Source organism: Ochotona curzoniae, unplaced genomic scaffold, assembly GCF_017591425.1.
Source record: "Ochotona curzoniae isolate NIBS_2020 unplaced genomic scaffold, NIBS_Ocur_1.0 scaffold_1852, whole genome shotgun sequence".
Lineage (NCBI taxonomy): Eukaryota > Metazoa > Chordata > Mammalia > Lagomorpha > Ochotonidae > Ochotona > Ochotona curzoniae.
The window spans coordinates 34,961,396-34,977,958 of record NW_024467087.1 but is presented as its reverse complement, the minus strand read 5'-3'; the positions used below and the strand labels follow the sequence as shown (position 1 = coordinate 34,977,958).

Here is a 16,563-nt window from a genome sequence, read left to right as displayed (position 1 = left end):
AATCCTGGGCAGACATTTGACATCATGCAGATAAAATAACAAAATGAGTCAAGATTTTGCTTTCTGCTGATTCTTTTATAATATTGACACAACCTCAGGCTTACAGTCTTTCTAAATAAAAGTAATATAGGGAGTCTTAAATGTGATTAGGAACAAAGGGCAGATCAAAAGCATTGCCTCTAGCATTCCGTTTTATCAAAACATGACCATTTCCATAAGCCAGGACATTTTACAATGCAAAGAGGAAAATTAAAAGGTAAGAAATATAGATGATTTCAGACAAAAAGATGATTTTAGACAACTAATGTTCAGAATATCGACAAGACATGAAAATAAATGCACTAAAAACTGGAATAGCACATTCACTCAAGAAAGACTAGAAGTGGTAAAATAACTTTATAAACCAAGAACTAAATAAGTGCAAATGAAAACACGAGATTTTTTTTCATCTGTCAAAATTGGGTAAATATAATAACAAAATAACATAAAATTTCATTGTTAATGTTAGAAAAATAGATCTTCTCTTATTCTATTGGTGTTGATATCCCTTGGGACAACATTATAGAGTGTATCTATATTAAAACTCATAAAAATATAGCATGGGGTGGCCTGGTGCAATAGCCTATTGGCTAAATTCTTGCCCTGCATCCACTGGATCCATATGGGTGTTGGGTTGTGTCCTAGCTGCTCCACTTCCCATCCAGCTCCTTGCTTGTGACCTGGGAAAGCAGTCAAGGACAGCCCAAAGCCTTGGGATCCTGCGCCTGAATGGGAGACCCAGAAGAGGCTTCTGGATCCTGGCTTCAGATTGGCTCAGCTTTGGCCATTGTGGCTGCTTGGGGAGTGAATCATTGTACGGAAGATCTTCCTCTCTGTCTCTCCTTCTCTCTGTATATTTCACTTTGTAATAAAAATAAATAAATGTTAAAAAAAGATAACAATCAGCAAGGAAAGTGTAGCATCAACTTTTAAATATGTAATCATACTAAAAGCCACATTAAAAAGTGAAAATCTGGCTACTTGGAATAATAGGATTACAGATGATTCTTACTTTATGTTGCCTTCCTACTGATTTAATTTCCTAGTTTTTCTGCATGAATTTGCATAAGTTGTAGAACCATAAAAAAATGAACAGAAAGTTAAAGTCCTTATTAAATAGAAATACAGGAGATTCAAAGGCCAACAACACTTGTTTATCTGCCAGCAGGTTCTATGCTGAGTGAGGTTTTACAGGACATACCCTTGGATATGCTGTTTCTAATGCAGCAAGGAGCAATGTAAAAAAAAAAAATAGATGTTATGAACCCATCTCTTGCTTCTTCATGAATGCACCACAGGAAGGCATAAATTGTATTTTTGCTGGAATAAATTGAGCTGCTATTGAGTAAAGAGCTGTTTCTTTCAAGAAGGCAATGGTCCCTAATTCCTCTTGATCAGTTAAGTAGAGGCAGTTCAGCTTGGCAGTTTTGGTTAAAATGCAGGAGTGCTACAGCAAAGCATGTTACACATGGGCCCACAGTTCCTGGTGCAGGAATGGAACCGGCAGACTCCTGAAAAATACACATGTGTACACACACACCAAAGGCCATCCTTTCAAAAGGTATTTGTATATAGCTAAATCCTAAGTCAAGGGTGTGTTTTCTTGGAGAAGGCAAGAAGATTTATGAAGATTCACATATCACTGCAACAGTTCCTGTATGACTAAGGGTGACAACTATTTCACATCCTGAGCTGTGAAGACGCTTATTTTCACCAGCAAGCAGCAAGGACTCCCCTTCTCCAAAGTTCTGAGACAGACAACATCACTACCATCACCAGCAAACATGCAGATCCTGGTGTGTCAGTTTTTCAAGCCTATTTATAAGTGAACAACTATTCATGATCCTTTCCATTTTTTGTTATCATTATTTTCCATGAACTATTAATGGTCTTGAAAAAAAAAAGCTTGATAGACACGATTAGCTTTTGCCATTCTCTTTTCTTCCACTGACGATAAAGCACTAGAGAATAAGGGCTGAAATCATGATGGAAAACTCAGGAAATTAAAGAGGTAAGTTTAGGTAAAGTGAGTAAATTTCCCAATATGCACATATATCAACATTTTATCCAAAGGCATAGGCTATGGTCTAAATGTTTCCTCAAAATAGCAGCTAAAGTCTTGAATGCACCGGGATCTATATGGGCGCTGGTTCTAATCTCGGCAGCAATACTTCCCATCCAGCTCCCTGCCTATGGCCTGGGACAGCAGTCAAGGACGGCTAGAAGCCTTGGGACCCTGCACCCACGTGGGAGACCTGGAAGAGGCTCCTGGTTTTGGATTGGCTCAGCTCCAGGCATTGCAGCTTCCTGGGGAGTGAACCATCGGAAGGAAGATCTTTCTCTGTCTCCTCTCTGTATATTTGACTTTCTAATAAAAATAAATAAATCTTCAAAAAATAAAAAAGAAATTCTAAGCCCCCTCTTTCCTTCCCCACAAGGTAATGGTATTAGTAAGTAGAGCCATTGGGAAATCATTGGGCTTGAGGGCGGGGCTCTCATGCATAGTATCCACGCTTATGTGGAGCCATCTCGCACCTTCCTTAATGTGAGGATACAGCTATAAGGAACCATCTATGAAGCCGAAAATAGGTCTTTTGGGCCAGAGCTGTGGTATTGTGGGTAAAGCTTCTGACTGGGATGTTGGCATTCCATATGGTGCCTGTTGAGTCTCAGCTGCTCCACTTCCCATTCAGCACCCTGCCAAAGTGCCTGGGAAAAGCAATAGAAGATGGCCCTACAGTTTCTGGGAAGTCCAGAAAAAGTTTTTGTCTTTTGGCATTGGACTGGCCCAGTCCTTGGGGTTGGGACCATGTGGGGAGTAAATCAGCAGATGAAAGATCTTTCTCTCTCTCTCTGTATGACTTTAACTTTTAAATAAATAAATATTTAAATAAGTAAGTAGATCTTAAAAAGCTTACTCTCAACAGACACCATTAAGTGTGCTGGTATCTTGAATTTGAACTCCCAGCCTCTAGATACGTGGCAAGTAAGTTTCCATTGTTTATAAGTGACTCAGCTTTTAGGAATTTGTTGTAGTAGATTGAATAGACTAAGACAGTGTGTAATAGTTTATCTGCCTTAAAATCAAGCACCAAAGAAAGCACTCCACCTTGATGCATCCTACATGTCAACAGCAAGGAGGGGAGGAGTGTGGAACAATGATCTGAATCACTGAGGCTAAAAAAAAAGAAGTAAAACTGCCACAGAAACTACTCTGGGCAGAAACTACTCTGGGTAATTCAAATGAAAGTAGAGAAGCTCACCACAAATCCTACGTTGAGATTATGCAAATCAATCCCTCGGTTTCCTAGTGTTTTCTAAAAATTAAATTATAATATCAAAAAGAATCATGTATTTCATATTTTTTGTTTTCTGGAAGGAGACAGCCAAACTATTTCTGAAAAAAAAAAAGTGACTATATTATGTTTTAAGATATCAGGAGAAGATTTCCTACTGGGTGACAAGCCAGGTAGAAAAGCAGCAAAGACAGAAAGATATTTTTCATCTTTTAAAATATTGGTTCTGAATGAGCAAATTCTTGTGAATCTATGTTTTCTATGTATTTGTTACAAATTAAGCAAAAAAGACTTGAGATGTTATATTTGGAGCGCGCTTGATAAAATTTTCCTAAATAATAATTCTTAGAGGTGAAAATGATAAATGTGGCAAAGAATGCCTGTTCTTCCCCATGGTTTAAACTGTCTAAAGTTTCAAGAAGCACAAGTCGACAGATGGTAGCAGGCTGTATCTCTGGCAGGTGGAACCAATCTAATGATATTAAGTGCTGGGAACAGATTTGAGTCCATCATTTTAAAGTGGCCATTATGAGCAAGGGTCCTTCAAAAGTGTAGAAATTGGGCTAAATATAGGTCTCTATTAGTGAAGAAAATGAAATTCAATGTGCATTTTCCATAACTTTTGGAGGATATATGCACAAACTATTCAATACTAATGAATCTGTAAAGAGAGTGATAAAATTATTTCTTGTTTTCTGATTTATTTTGCCTATGTTTTCTTAAGGTCTGGACAGTCCATTAGCCAGGAAAATCAAGGAAATTTGTACATACTTTTAATTATTTATGGTGTTTTAACATGTCTTTTAAATTTTGAAGTTATGATTCAATTTTCAGTTCCCAAACCCCACATCCATTAGAAAGAGCTGTACAATAAAAGGAACCTTATCACTCTAATCTTTTGGGTTTGCTTTCCAATTAGTACAGCAGTGTCTGTCCAATCATTGTGCAGTGTTTGCTTGGAGCACCACCTGAAAAAAATGGTCCAGAGGCCACACCCGCCTGAGACACTGAGTCATTTAAGTACTGTCTGTCACACCTACCAATTGCTCAAAAAGAAAAGGAGGAAGAAAACACAAACATTGTATGCTGGTTATTCAAAATGCACTTTTTATTCAATTTGACACAGATAAATTTTTACAGTTGAAAGAAAATATCTGATACACTATTTTGAGATTTTTAGCAGCACCTGCAACAGGAAGATTGTGGAGTACCTCAGGATAACATAGTGATGGCTGAGGCAGGCACAAATTAACCTGAAATTCATCAATCTGCTGAAAGACATATGGAATCTGAGGCCCCCTGGAAGTTAGCCTATACATGACAATAAACTAAATATTCGGTAGGACGTTTTAATGACCATCGAAAAGCAGTATGGTTCCAATTAGAAATATAGTATTCCAAAAAATCTAGGATTCATTAAAAAACCCAACTATTGAGAATATTGCACTGCACATTCTAGGACACATAATCAATTTCTAAACCTATATGCACAGTTCCTGGTACTCACAAATTTCAGCCTTTGGTGTTTTGTTAAGGTTATTCAAACTACATGTCAGCACATCACTGTGTTGTCACTTAATGTTAAGTGCTTTCCTTAAGCTATTGTGTAGCAATCTGGCAGGAAACAATTGGTATGGCTAAGAGGAAAGGGGCTTCAGTTCATTTGCCAATAAAATGAATAATTGTGTCAGATGGACAGGATGCCTGATGAATCAGATACCCACACTTATGGTTTACTCAAATCACAGCATGCCACTCTAAGGGATGAGTACTTTTGTGAGCTTATGGAAGTCTTTATGAAGGCCTGAGATCTACAGATAGAAACCATTATAAGCAGAGTGCAAGTAGAAAGAGAAGGCCCCAGGTCTCATGCGCTTAAAAATAATTAGCATTTAACAGTTCTGGCGTACAGATTTTCATCCTAACGTGATAGTAGCAAAATGATCATAGAACTTGGAAACCATTGTGGCTGGCTATAGGCATAGGCAGGATAGGAACCGATACTTAAGAGCTGTGGGGTATCAATTCTAGCATCAATTAGTTGGACAATGGGGAAGGACTCTTTTAATTGAAAATATTAAAAATGACTAGGTTGAAATATTGTCCTCCTCTTCTCTATGTGGCCAAAAGGTCCCAGAGCTCTTAAAGCACAGAAGGTCCCACACGTAAGGCTGATTCCACATGTGGCTACAATGGAGAGTTCTAGGCTGTATTCCTGTGAAAGCTCCCACCCCTCCCTGGCCTAGATCTTTTTCTGGGGGTAGTTCCATCATTCACTATCTTGGATCATTATTTGTTTTATCACCAATGTTTTAAAATACAGATTAAAAGCTATGCAGGACAAACAGATCAACCAACAAGAACTAGACTGTATGTTCATGGCATAGTATACACATGGAAATCATCATCATCAAAAATTGTCCAACCATTTTTGTATTTTAAGGTGGTGTCTTCAGGATGCTTACATCATGTTACAAAGGTTACTCAGAGATTTAGAATTTTTTTCTGCCACGGGGCAAAAGCAAAAGGAAGAGCTACGTGGCTGCTGTTAAAGGCAGATCACAGAATGTTTTGAGAATTTTTACAGTCCCGCTCCATAGTCTTAGCTGCTATCTTCAGAAAATCTACTCACAATGTGGCATTCACATAGTTGATAGATTCATAGAACCCAGGGATGAAAGGGTTCTTATAATAAACATGTAGCCAGTATACACATTCTTTCTATGGTATTTATAACAGATGGTCATTCACTGAATAGTCTCACGGGAAGGGAGCTCACTATTAAGGCAATCCATTCCACTGCTGGACAACTCTAAATATGAAAGATTTGTGTAACACAGGGTTCAAAGTTGCCATTTTGACACTTTCAATGTCCTTGTTTGGCCAGCTGAATATATAACACAAAATCCAGACATCAATTCCTTCTTCTATGAAAAATAATTGAGTTAAGGAACCTTGTAAGAAAAGCCCACAGTCCTCCAGTCTTGTGAGAAACGTTCTCCATGAGTCCAAAGGATCCTCTAAATTGTGAGCAGAAACGCTGTGCCCAAAGCCATATACTGAAGCAGCACTGCTAAATTGATAAGAGGTCAGAGAAGCAACATTTCTATGCAGCAGAAATAGACTTCTTAAGTAAAAGCAGACCAAATGTGTATTTGGAAAAGGGGGTTGGCATATTTAAGCACAATCCACTCACCAGTATCCTATGACTTCAAAAACAAGGAATAAATCAATTTCCAGTGTCATCAGAATATCTCTTAGTTGAGATAGTAACTTTTTAAAACCAGGCTCAGATGGGAGCAAACCATTGATAAGTAGTTAAACAAGGGCACATCACTTGCTTTTACATTCTTACCCATTATATAACTTCTTTATAAATCAGATCTGAGAAATCTTTGCATCACTATTTATAGTAATAGCTCAGGATCTTCTATTTTTCCCTTTGGCAGAAATGTCAGAAACTGTTTGGCAAGAGTCTGATGGTGATATTTATTAATTGATTAATGGATTGCTTTAAGGGGTAGCTGTAGCTCTTTAACTCCTTTATGCAGCTGTGTCTAGGTTTAAACTGTGATATCAAAAAAATGTTCAGATCTGTCAGCGCAGAAACGTTCCAAAATGTCCTGAGACACACAAGAAGGAGAAACAGCAGACATTAAGCAAAATACAATTGGCTCGATAAAGCATTTAAAAGAAATCACTCCACAACTTCAACTGGAAAGGCTCTGTTTTGCAATCAGAACCTTCTGTCTTACCCTTGTGTGTGTGTGTGTGTGTGTGTGTGTGTGCACCCTAAAAGGGCCCCAGTTATTCTTGCACTGCTGATTGACCAATTTGGGGCATGCTTCGAAAAGGCTCCCTACTTTTAACAGCATGAAGATCCTGCTTTGGAGCCACTGTTCAAGTCAATGGTGTGACCCAACATGCAATGCTCCAGCTGTTCCTCGACAGCCAACACCTGCCTGACAGCTTCTTCAAAGGCCACTGTCACATTCGTATCATCTTTGGCACTTGTTTCTAGATAAGGGTAATCCCCATTCTCCATGCACCAGGCTTGTGCCTCCTCAGTAGTCACTTGCCTATCCTCTTTGTCTACCTTGTTACCCAGAACTACAAAGGGGAAATGCTCAGGGTCCTTCACGTCTGCATAGTAGATGAATTCTTTCTGCCAGTTTCCGAGGTTCTCGAAGCTCTGCCGGTCATCCACGCTGAAGGTCAAGAGGCAGCAGTCTGCTCCCCTGTAGAATGGTGTCCTGAGGCTCTTGAAACGTTCCTGCCCCGCAGTGTCCCAAATCTGGAGGGTTACAAAGCGTCCATCTACCTCTAGATCTCGATTTAAGAACTCTACCCCTATGGTGTGAAAAGCCTGGGAGTCAAATTTATTGGTTACATAACGGTTCATAAGTGAGCTTTTCCCAACTCCACCATCACCCAAGAGGATGACCTTTAAGAGCAGGGATTTCCCACTCATTGTTACAGCACCAGTCAGAGAGGAGTTCCTAACCCAGAGAACCTGAAAAGAAAAGATAGCAGGGAAACCAGTTAAACCTGAAGCTGAAACCAATTCTGTAGCAAATTTCTCTGAGTACTGAGGCCTTTTCACTTAACATCAATGGAATCATGTTCATTCATTGATATAGTACAGTTGAAGGAACAAAATTCTTTTTGCACAGGGGAGAAAATAGGTCTTGTTTTACTGACGTTTCATGCGTGTGGCTGAATGCCATGGATAAATGGACTGGCAGATGGTCCTGAGGTTTCATGCTTTTCTGACCCTATTCTATGGGACAGAGCACAGAAGCTGAATGCCACTGAGGTATGTGACTATGTTAGCTTCCTGTTTGACCAGTTCTAAATAAGATGCAAGTACTGTGAAGCTGATTTGGAGTTTGAACTCTGTTCCCAGTAGATCCCAGAATTCTTGAGGACAATAAAGTCTGTAAAGCTGGATACTTGATTGTACTGGTAGAGATCTGCACCTGAGTTAGAGTGGGCCGGCCCCGGAATTTGGAAGACAATAAAAGAGCAAGTTTTCTTTCTTTTTTCAAGTATTCACTAAAAGGGATAATCTCTTTAGTGCGGGATTTACTGTCACTGTATGTCAGTTGACTCTTAACAATAACAGCTGTCATTAAGAAAGAAAATCTTAACTAGCTTACTAGTGTTTTTAGTTAGGTTCTAACAAAAGCAATATGCTATACGATCTGAAGTGCTAGGAATTACACAGTACTCTTGTTTTTACCTCTGTAGCATGCTTACACACGCATCTGAAAATAAAAAGATCAGATGTTTACTGACCAGCTACCTTTACTGTAATCTGTTAGGTATTTTCACACAAGGTCCATCTTAGGAACTGATTCATGAATATATTAACCAGGTAATTTTTATGCAAGAACTCCAAAGGGATTAAAAGCCCAACTCTAATCGAAGGAACACACACCGAAGAGCTTCAGGAAGCGCACACATTGGAAATGTACTTAAATAAAACCTCAGTAGTCCCTAAAATTATTCTGGAATGCATGTGTATTACCTATGTTTTTCTAAATATTTATTTTCTAAGAGATCAAATTTATATCTAGAATCTGTTATGTGCACCCGTGAAATATTTACCTAGTTGTATTTTTGTCACAGTTTTAATCCTTTTCTTTTTTTTCCTGTTGTTTTATTCTTTCTTTTCAAGGCTCTAAAAAACAGAATAGCAAACATTATTTTTTAGAATCTATAATGAAACCAAGTTTAAGGCTATATATGAAAATGCATTCATGTCAGGGAAAAAATGAAGTAGTCTCAAGTTACTTGCCAATGATGCTTTTCACAAATACACTAGAATTTAAAAAGCTATGAATGTTTAACATGAACAAAATAATTTTATTGCAGGGACTTTAACTTTTCTTAATTTGACAGTGTTCTATAGGATTTTTCTTGGTTTTATATTGCCTCTCTATTAAAGCTTCACTACAAGTAAAAATAAATAAAATAAAGTATATGATTTTTATAATAGAAGATATTCAAAAAGGGAAGGTGTAGAGGAATAATAGATATATTGAAATCCTAAGAAATGAAAGTGCTTCCCTTTACCTATCAATGCATCCATCTCCAGAAAAGTTATTAGTACACATAGCAATCTGCTCCTAAAATTGTCTTTGAAATTGATTCCATGTGACCAGAGAAGAAAAAATCATGCTTGTAGGCTGCTTCTTTTTTACAATACAAATGGGAAAGCAGCGGAGGTTGGCTCACAGCCTCTAGATCCTGCACCTAATTCGGAGACCTGGTAGATATTCCTGGTAGAATGGCTCAGCTCTGGCCATTGAGGTCATCTGGGAAGTGAACCGGTGGCTGGGAGATAAAAAGATCTTTCTCTCCGACTCTTGTTCTTTCTGTAAATCTGCCTTTCTAATAAAAATAAACTTTTTTTTTTTTTTGGTAAATATTACTGGTCTAGGGACCGGTGCCTAAGCCTGTGTGCTAGCATCTCCTATGGATGCTGATTCAAACTGAATTCTAGCTAATGCAAATTCGCTTTCAGCTCCTGGGAAGGCAACAGAGGAGAGCCCAAGCTCATGGATCCTGCACCCATATGGGAGACCTGTAGGAAGCTCCTGGCTTCAGATTGGCTAAGCTCTGGCAGTTGAAGTCATTTGAAAAATAAACCAATGGATGGAAGATCTCTTTCTCTGTCTCTTCTCCATAACTCTGACTTTCTTTTTTTTTTATTAAAGATTTATTTTTATTATTTTTTAATTGGAAAGGCGGATATACACAGAGAAGAGACAGAGAGGAAGATCTTCCGTCCGATGATTCACTCCCCAAGTGAGCGCAACGGGCCGATACTATGCCGATCCGAAGCCAGGAGCCTCTTTTGGGTCTCCCACGCGGGTGCAGGTTCCCAAAGCTTTGGGCCGTCCTGCACTGCTTTCCCAGGCCACAGGCAGGGAGCTGGAAGGGAAGCGGGGCTGCCGGGATTAGAACCGGCGTCCATATGGGATCCCGGGCGTGCAAGGCGAGGACCTTTAACCACTTGCGCCACCGTGCCGGCCCCGTAACTCTGACTTTCTAATAAAAGTAAATAAATATTAAAACAGTACTGATCTAAAAAGTTTCTAGGTCTGTTGAATGTTACTTTTTATGAGGAATAATGAAGTCTTTGAACATTTTCTGCTGCTTAAGAATTTCATGCCATCTTTTTCCAATATGAGTAAAGTAAATCCTAGGGATTCAAGAAATATCCAAATCACTGATTATGAATTTAAATACCATCTTATAAGTTGATATGTTTTATTCTTCTTGACCTATGTCTAGTGCACAGAATTATCCAGTTTCTTACAATTCCTAATTTTTCTCCTTTTTCTTTTCCTGCTCTCAAACTGCTATTTTTGGAACCAGCTCAAGAAACAAATATTTCTTTAAGAGGAAATAGCATTAGCCTATTTCTTTATTATTTAAACTGGTCTGTAGGATAATTTTACAGGTTAGAACTTTTGAATTCTCATTTCAAAAAGTAACAGAAGGAAGTACAACTTGAATACAACATTGATGCCTCATATTAAATGTCCATGCCAAGTGAGCTTCCTTAAGTTCCTAGCAAACAGGTGTTCACATCATTAAATGACTTACTAATACTACTTTCCGGGCTCAATAGATGGGTCAAGCACTGTGAGTGAATATAGAAACCAAATGCTCAGCTCCAGGAATAATGATGAATTATTAATAACCATTTAAGATAATGCTGCAGTTGTTTGTGCATTACCTATTTGGTCATGTATGCATACAACTTCTGGGTACATAGGCTCTATGCAAGGGGGAAGGAAGAAAAAAGCAACATAGTTCCATATCAAGAGCACTAGACTGGCAGCAAAGAGGACACCATGGTTGCCATAACTGCTACAACATTCATCTATTTCATGAGTGTAGGCAGGTCATTTACTCTTTTTCTGTTTCAATATCTTCCTCTATATAAATAGAGCTGATAATATCTACCCTACTTAACTCACAGGATGTGCAGGGGGTTGAATAAATTATGAGGTTGGCAAAGATTTGTAAGTATTTCTTGAATATTTTTTTGGGAAAGTTTTTGTATCTTCTGCTCCTATAGCTCCTTTCATTTTGTTGTGGGAACCTGTGGACATGGTGTTGAGCCTCCTCTGAAAGTATCTTCCAATGCGAAAATAATACATTTTTCCTTTTCCTGTTCTTCCATATCTGACAATGTCTTGTTTCTCCATATTCTTGAACATCTGCAATATGGCACACAGTCTCAACATTGGAGGGACCTTAAAGGTCTTCTGGACCAATTCTGCTATTGAGTTTTGAGAAAATATTTGATTACCTGTTGTGTGATAGATCCCCACTAAAGTGACTTTGCACTCTCCTCTGAGCCTCCATTTATTTGCTAGAAGTAGAAATTAATATACTTTAGATTTGTCTCCTTGCCATAATCACTAAATCGTGGTGATGTTTTTTGGAGCTGTTTTGGTTTTGTCCTCGTTTTCTCCCACCATTCTCATTTTGGCCCACATCTCCTCACAGCCAATCTATTTTGAAAACTTCCTGGTTCTTTACCCCCTGCCTCTGGTTTCCCCTCAATCTACTTTGCAAAGCTTCATCACTTGAACACACATCAGGTGTAGATGCTCTTCAGAATCGCATAAATGTTTAAGGCAAGATCTTTCCCTCAAGAAGTTTAGAAATCACATATAAGCTTCAGCTCTCCTGATTTACAGTTAAAATCTTATCATAAAACTGCAGTACCGGGCCCGGCACGGTGGCGCAAGTGGTTAAGGGCCTCGCCTAGCACGCCCGGGATCCCATATGGGCGCCGGTTCTAATCCCGGCAGCCCCGCTTCCCTTCCAGCTCCCTTCCAGCTCCCTGCCTGTGGCCCGGGAAAGCAGTCGAGGACGGCCCAAAGCTTTGGGACCCTGCACCCGCGTGGGAGACCCAAAAGAGGCTCCTGGCTTTGGATCGGCATAGCATCGGCCATTGCGCTCACTTGGGGAGTGAATCATCGGACGGAAGATCTTCCTCTCTGTCTCTCCTCTCTGTATATCTGCCTTTCCAATAAAAAAAAAAATAATAAAAAATAAATCTTAAAAAAAAAACTGCAGTACCTTGTGAAAGAAAGAAAGAAAGGAAGGAAGAGAGAGGGAAAGAGAAAGAAAAAAAAGAACACTGTTTTTTTTTAAAGTGCTATCCTTCCTTCACAACTGATTTTAAATTCCTGGATGAACTGCAGATGTCACTGAAACCTCTTCAAGCATACAGACCAGAATCCTCCATAGAGATCATCAAAAAACCTTTGCTTTAGGAATTAACTGATTAGGTAGGTTCCCACAATTAATGCCTCAGAACTGATGCCAAAACACAATAGATCCATACTTGGTAAAATGTTCATTAGGTAACTAAAGCATAGATAATATGAACTTATCTGGATTATTTGCCAGATGGGGTTTAACAGGAATTCTACCTGTTGAAAGTCAGTAGAAAGTCTCCCGTTTCCCTCTTTTTCCCCTCACATTTTAAGACCAAATATGTACATCTTTAATTCCTACCAAAAATAAGAGTAGAACAATTATGTCTGCTTTATATTCTTAGAGAGTGCAGGCATCTGTACTATCATTCACCATTGTTTGAAAATAGGGTGATATCCTTGTGGACACACTTAAATGAACAAGAGCTAGCACAATAGAAAAGTAAATGCAACAGTTTTTCCTCCCCCCAAATATCCACAATTATGTTCCAAATTTTAAAAGAAGGTTGCAGTAGGCAGGAAAAAGTTATCTGATAACTCTGAATGTGTTTAATAGAAAGGCCCAAATTCCTTAAATATCCCTTTTGGATCCCCTATGTGGCTAGGGTTTGAATGAAAATATTTATTTTGATTTTGACTTCATTCAGAAAATGTTCTAGCTTTCACTGATTTAAATATCCAAAAGATAGAACTCTTCTTTCTTACAAATTCCAAACAGATTAACACGTACTTTCAGGGATTGTTTTTTCACTACCCCCCAACAATCCATGCCCTCAGTCTTGGGCAATAACGTGAATTGGAGAGCTATGTAACCAATATTTCCCAGATCTTTATTCTTCGGCATACTTGAAACCTTTTGAATCTGCTGTGTCTGCACCCACACAAGCTTATGAAAACTATTGTATTTAGTTGTGGATATTTGGGAGTAGGTGTGGAGGTGGGTGGAGGAGTCAGTACAAAGACAAGAAAGAGGTTGAGCCTTTGAAAATAGTACATTTAGTGCTATCACAGAAGAAAGGCAGAGAAGCAAACTGGCAATGTTAGTTCGGTTGCCATGGGATGGAAAGATGCTCCAAATCAGTAGTGCAGATTGTTTGAGAGCAAGTCCTGAAAGGAATTACAGTGCAGGGCTGAATGAGGGAAGAGATCAGGGGAGCTGGGCAGCTGGTAAGACTGGCCCTGACGGAAATCTGAGGTGGGGAGAACCACCGCTGGAGCTGTGAGCAAAGCCCCTCCTGGGGTGACACAGCAGTTGCAGTATTGCACGCACTGTCGACTCTTAGCATAGTAGTTGGAAATACTGGATTGGAGAGTTGGGCATATCTTTCTTTAATCAATGTAAAAAAATGAACACAAATAAGAAATGATTGGATCTTTGAGACCCTCTAACTTAAATGTTGTGGGCAGCTTTCAATACAACCTGGCGCTTAGTGGTGGTGGTAGCAGGGGTGATGGTGGGTATTCCGTAGTGGGGAAACCCTCATATGCACTGAATTCGCTTTGCAGAGCTCATAAATGATCAGTGACATCCACCTAATTTGTCCAACTGCCACTGAAATGCTATTCCCACGTTTAGAACTCTATTTTCAACTGCAAGTGTCCAATGTGGAATTTAACTTCTAATCTTTCATTCCTTACAACGCAAGCTCTGGAGCTCTGCAACCCAGAACACAGAAGTCACCAATTTGGCTCTGTCTCTGGGCCGCTTCTTCCTGAGTAGACAGCCTGGAGACAAATAGGTAGGTGAGGTTTCGATGGCATTAAGCGAACGAAGGGAAAAGCAGTTTTTACTGAAGGTCAGGAATGCTAGCAACTCTATGAACCTGCTAAAAGGAGGTACCGGTAGCCTGGCGGGGGGCGGGGCGAGGAACCCAGGAAGTGAAGCGTCACGCAGAGTCCCAACTACCTTATAACCAGGTCCTCTCTCACCTCACCCCCGGCTCTTAGAACAAGTCAGCTGTGGCGCATGCGCATTGAGCCACACCCGCTCCCAACAGAGCCCTGCGCCTCTCTGCCTGGCTTTAGCAGCCGCTTGGGATTACTCAGCAACGCCCCCCTCCACCGTCACGTACCCCCACCTCCGACCCCGGCAGCGCCTAGGCCTTTCCTGAGGAGCGAGTGGTCCCAGGAATCATCTAGCCCTCTCTTTCCCTCTTCCCCCAGGCCTCCCATTTCCTGGCCTCCCGGGTGCGCCAGCTCCTAGCCCCTCTTCCTGCCCACACGTTGATGGTACCTTACTCAACACAATGGGAAGGAGACAGAAGAGGGCCGCGGGGTGCCGGGCAGGTCGGGGCTGCGTGCCTGGAGTCAGGCTCCTCAGCGACACCGTCACCGCTTCTGGCTGCCGCCTAGTCCTCAATGGGGCAGCAAGTGCTGCTTGGACCTCGGTGGCCTGACAGCTGCCGCTCGCGCCCGCCGCTGCCGCCGCGCAGCGTCTCGCGCCCGCGCCCGCCAGGGGAGGGGGCGGGGCCCGCACCGCCTCCTTGTGCCCCTTTCTTGGCGCTGGGGACCCGTTGTGGCCGCCTCCTGCCATTGCTTGGGCAGAGCAGTCCCGGCTTGCTTGATTTTCTTTCCTGTTCACCGTCCAGCCCTGCCTCTCTCTTTCCTTCCCCTACCCTAGCTGATTAGTAAGTACAGTGACAATGGACCGTCCAATATTGCTCTCCCACATAGTTTCTCTGCAGCCTGGAGCCTAAATAAGGGTCAGCCTTAGCCCTGTGTCCAGCAATTACTTTTTCATCTGTTTCGTTTACCCCAGCTGCAGATGCGTTTGTTTGATCAAGCAAATCGCTCTTACTCCTTGGTGCACCTGATTATTTTGAAAATAGCCCAGAAAAATACATGATCATGATGTTGAATTAGACCCTCTAGCTCGCTACTGTTCATGAAAGTCTGCAATCCAGATAGAAAAGTCTGCATCTATAGCTCAGGCATAGAAGACACAAGGCCTTTTATCCCTTACCAGTCACAGTTGTAAAGGACCACACAGACAGCGCTCCCCGCCGTTCCTGAAATTGTGGCAGGGAACGATTGTGTTGCTTGTAACAAATGCTCCAGTTCTGCCTAGCTGCCCAACTAGTGCCTTTTTGTTTCCTGAGGCCTTGTGGTACCTTCAAGCATATCTTGTGTGTGTGTTCTCTTCCTGGAATGAAAGGAAGACAAAACTCCTGAGCTCATTTAGCCTGCACTCTACCTCTTTCAGGCAGATTCATCTGGGAAGTGTCACCATTCTCTGAAACTCTGTACTGGTGCTATACCACTATACCACTTCTCTCCCTGTGCATCCTAGGGGCCTTAACACCTGTTCTTCCATCTAGGCCACTCCCCTTGTAATTTTCCAAAAGGTAACTGCTTAACCATCTCCTGCAGTCCCCTGCTTCAATGTCACTTCTTAGGATAACCTTAGCCCAGTCTGTGGAACCTCAAAATCAGCACCTTGTTGTATTCTCCTGTAGCTTGCTAGACTTCTCCTTAACTCGTCTGTGATGGTATTTCAAATGTATAATCACTTGATTGGCAGCTGTCTCCCCTAACAAAACAATACTGCATTCTGAGGTCAAGGACTGTGACTGCTTAGATTCATGATAATGTACCCGGAGCCTAGCACAATGAATGGTCTATAGAACATCCTCAGAGAGTGTGAGATATTTGTGGCAGGTGAATAAATGCTGTATCAGCAACAATCGCTATTTTCAAGTAAAAGAAATGCATTTAACTAAATCCCTTTAGCTTCTATGGCAGCCATCTCTGCTTCCCAAACACCATAAAATACTTTCCTGAGGGAGAAGAGGTACACACAGTCTTCGAAGACATTTGTACATTCTGTTCTGTAAAACAATAACCCTTTTGAGTGTAGGCCACAATAGATTTAGATGATATACATGTATTATTGAGAATATATATTATACTTTATGTATATATATTTTATAGACACAAATGTTATATATGTATGCATATAATAATACATTAAAATCTGATAA

The 16,563-nt window shown here is 40.6% G+C and overlaps 1 protein-coding gene across 2 annotated transcripts; it reads right to left on the bottom strand.

The window, feature by feature from the left end:
• Positions 1-5,150: 5,150 nt before the first annotated feature.
• RAB9B (RAB9B, member RAS oncogene family) lies at positions 5,151-14,992 on the bottom strand. Of its 2 annotated transcripts, XM_040999495.1 has the most exons (3): positions 14,822-14,992; positions 8,946-9,016; positions 5,151-7,848 (listed from the first exon to the last, which is right to left on the bottom strand). In XM_040999495.1, exon 3 carries the CDS (start codon positions 7,804-7,806, stop codon positions 7,201-7,203), a length of 606 nt encoding a protein of 201 aa, XP_040855429.1. In that variant the 5' UTR covers positions 7,807-7,848; positions 8,946-9,016; positions 14,822-14,992; the 3' UTR covers positions 5,151-7,200. The 2 variants fall into 2 exon arrangements, with proteins under 2 accessions (XP_040855429.1, XP_040855430.1); XM_040999496.1 differs by lacking the exon at positions 14,822-14,992 and having other exon boundaries at positions 8,946-9,366.
• Positions 14,993-16,563: the final 1,571 nt, after the last annotated feature.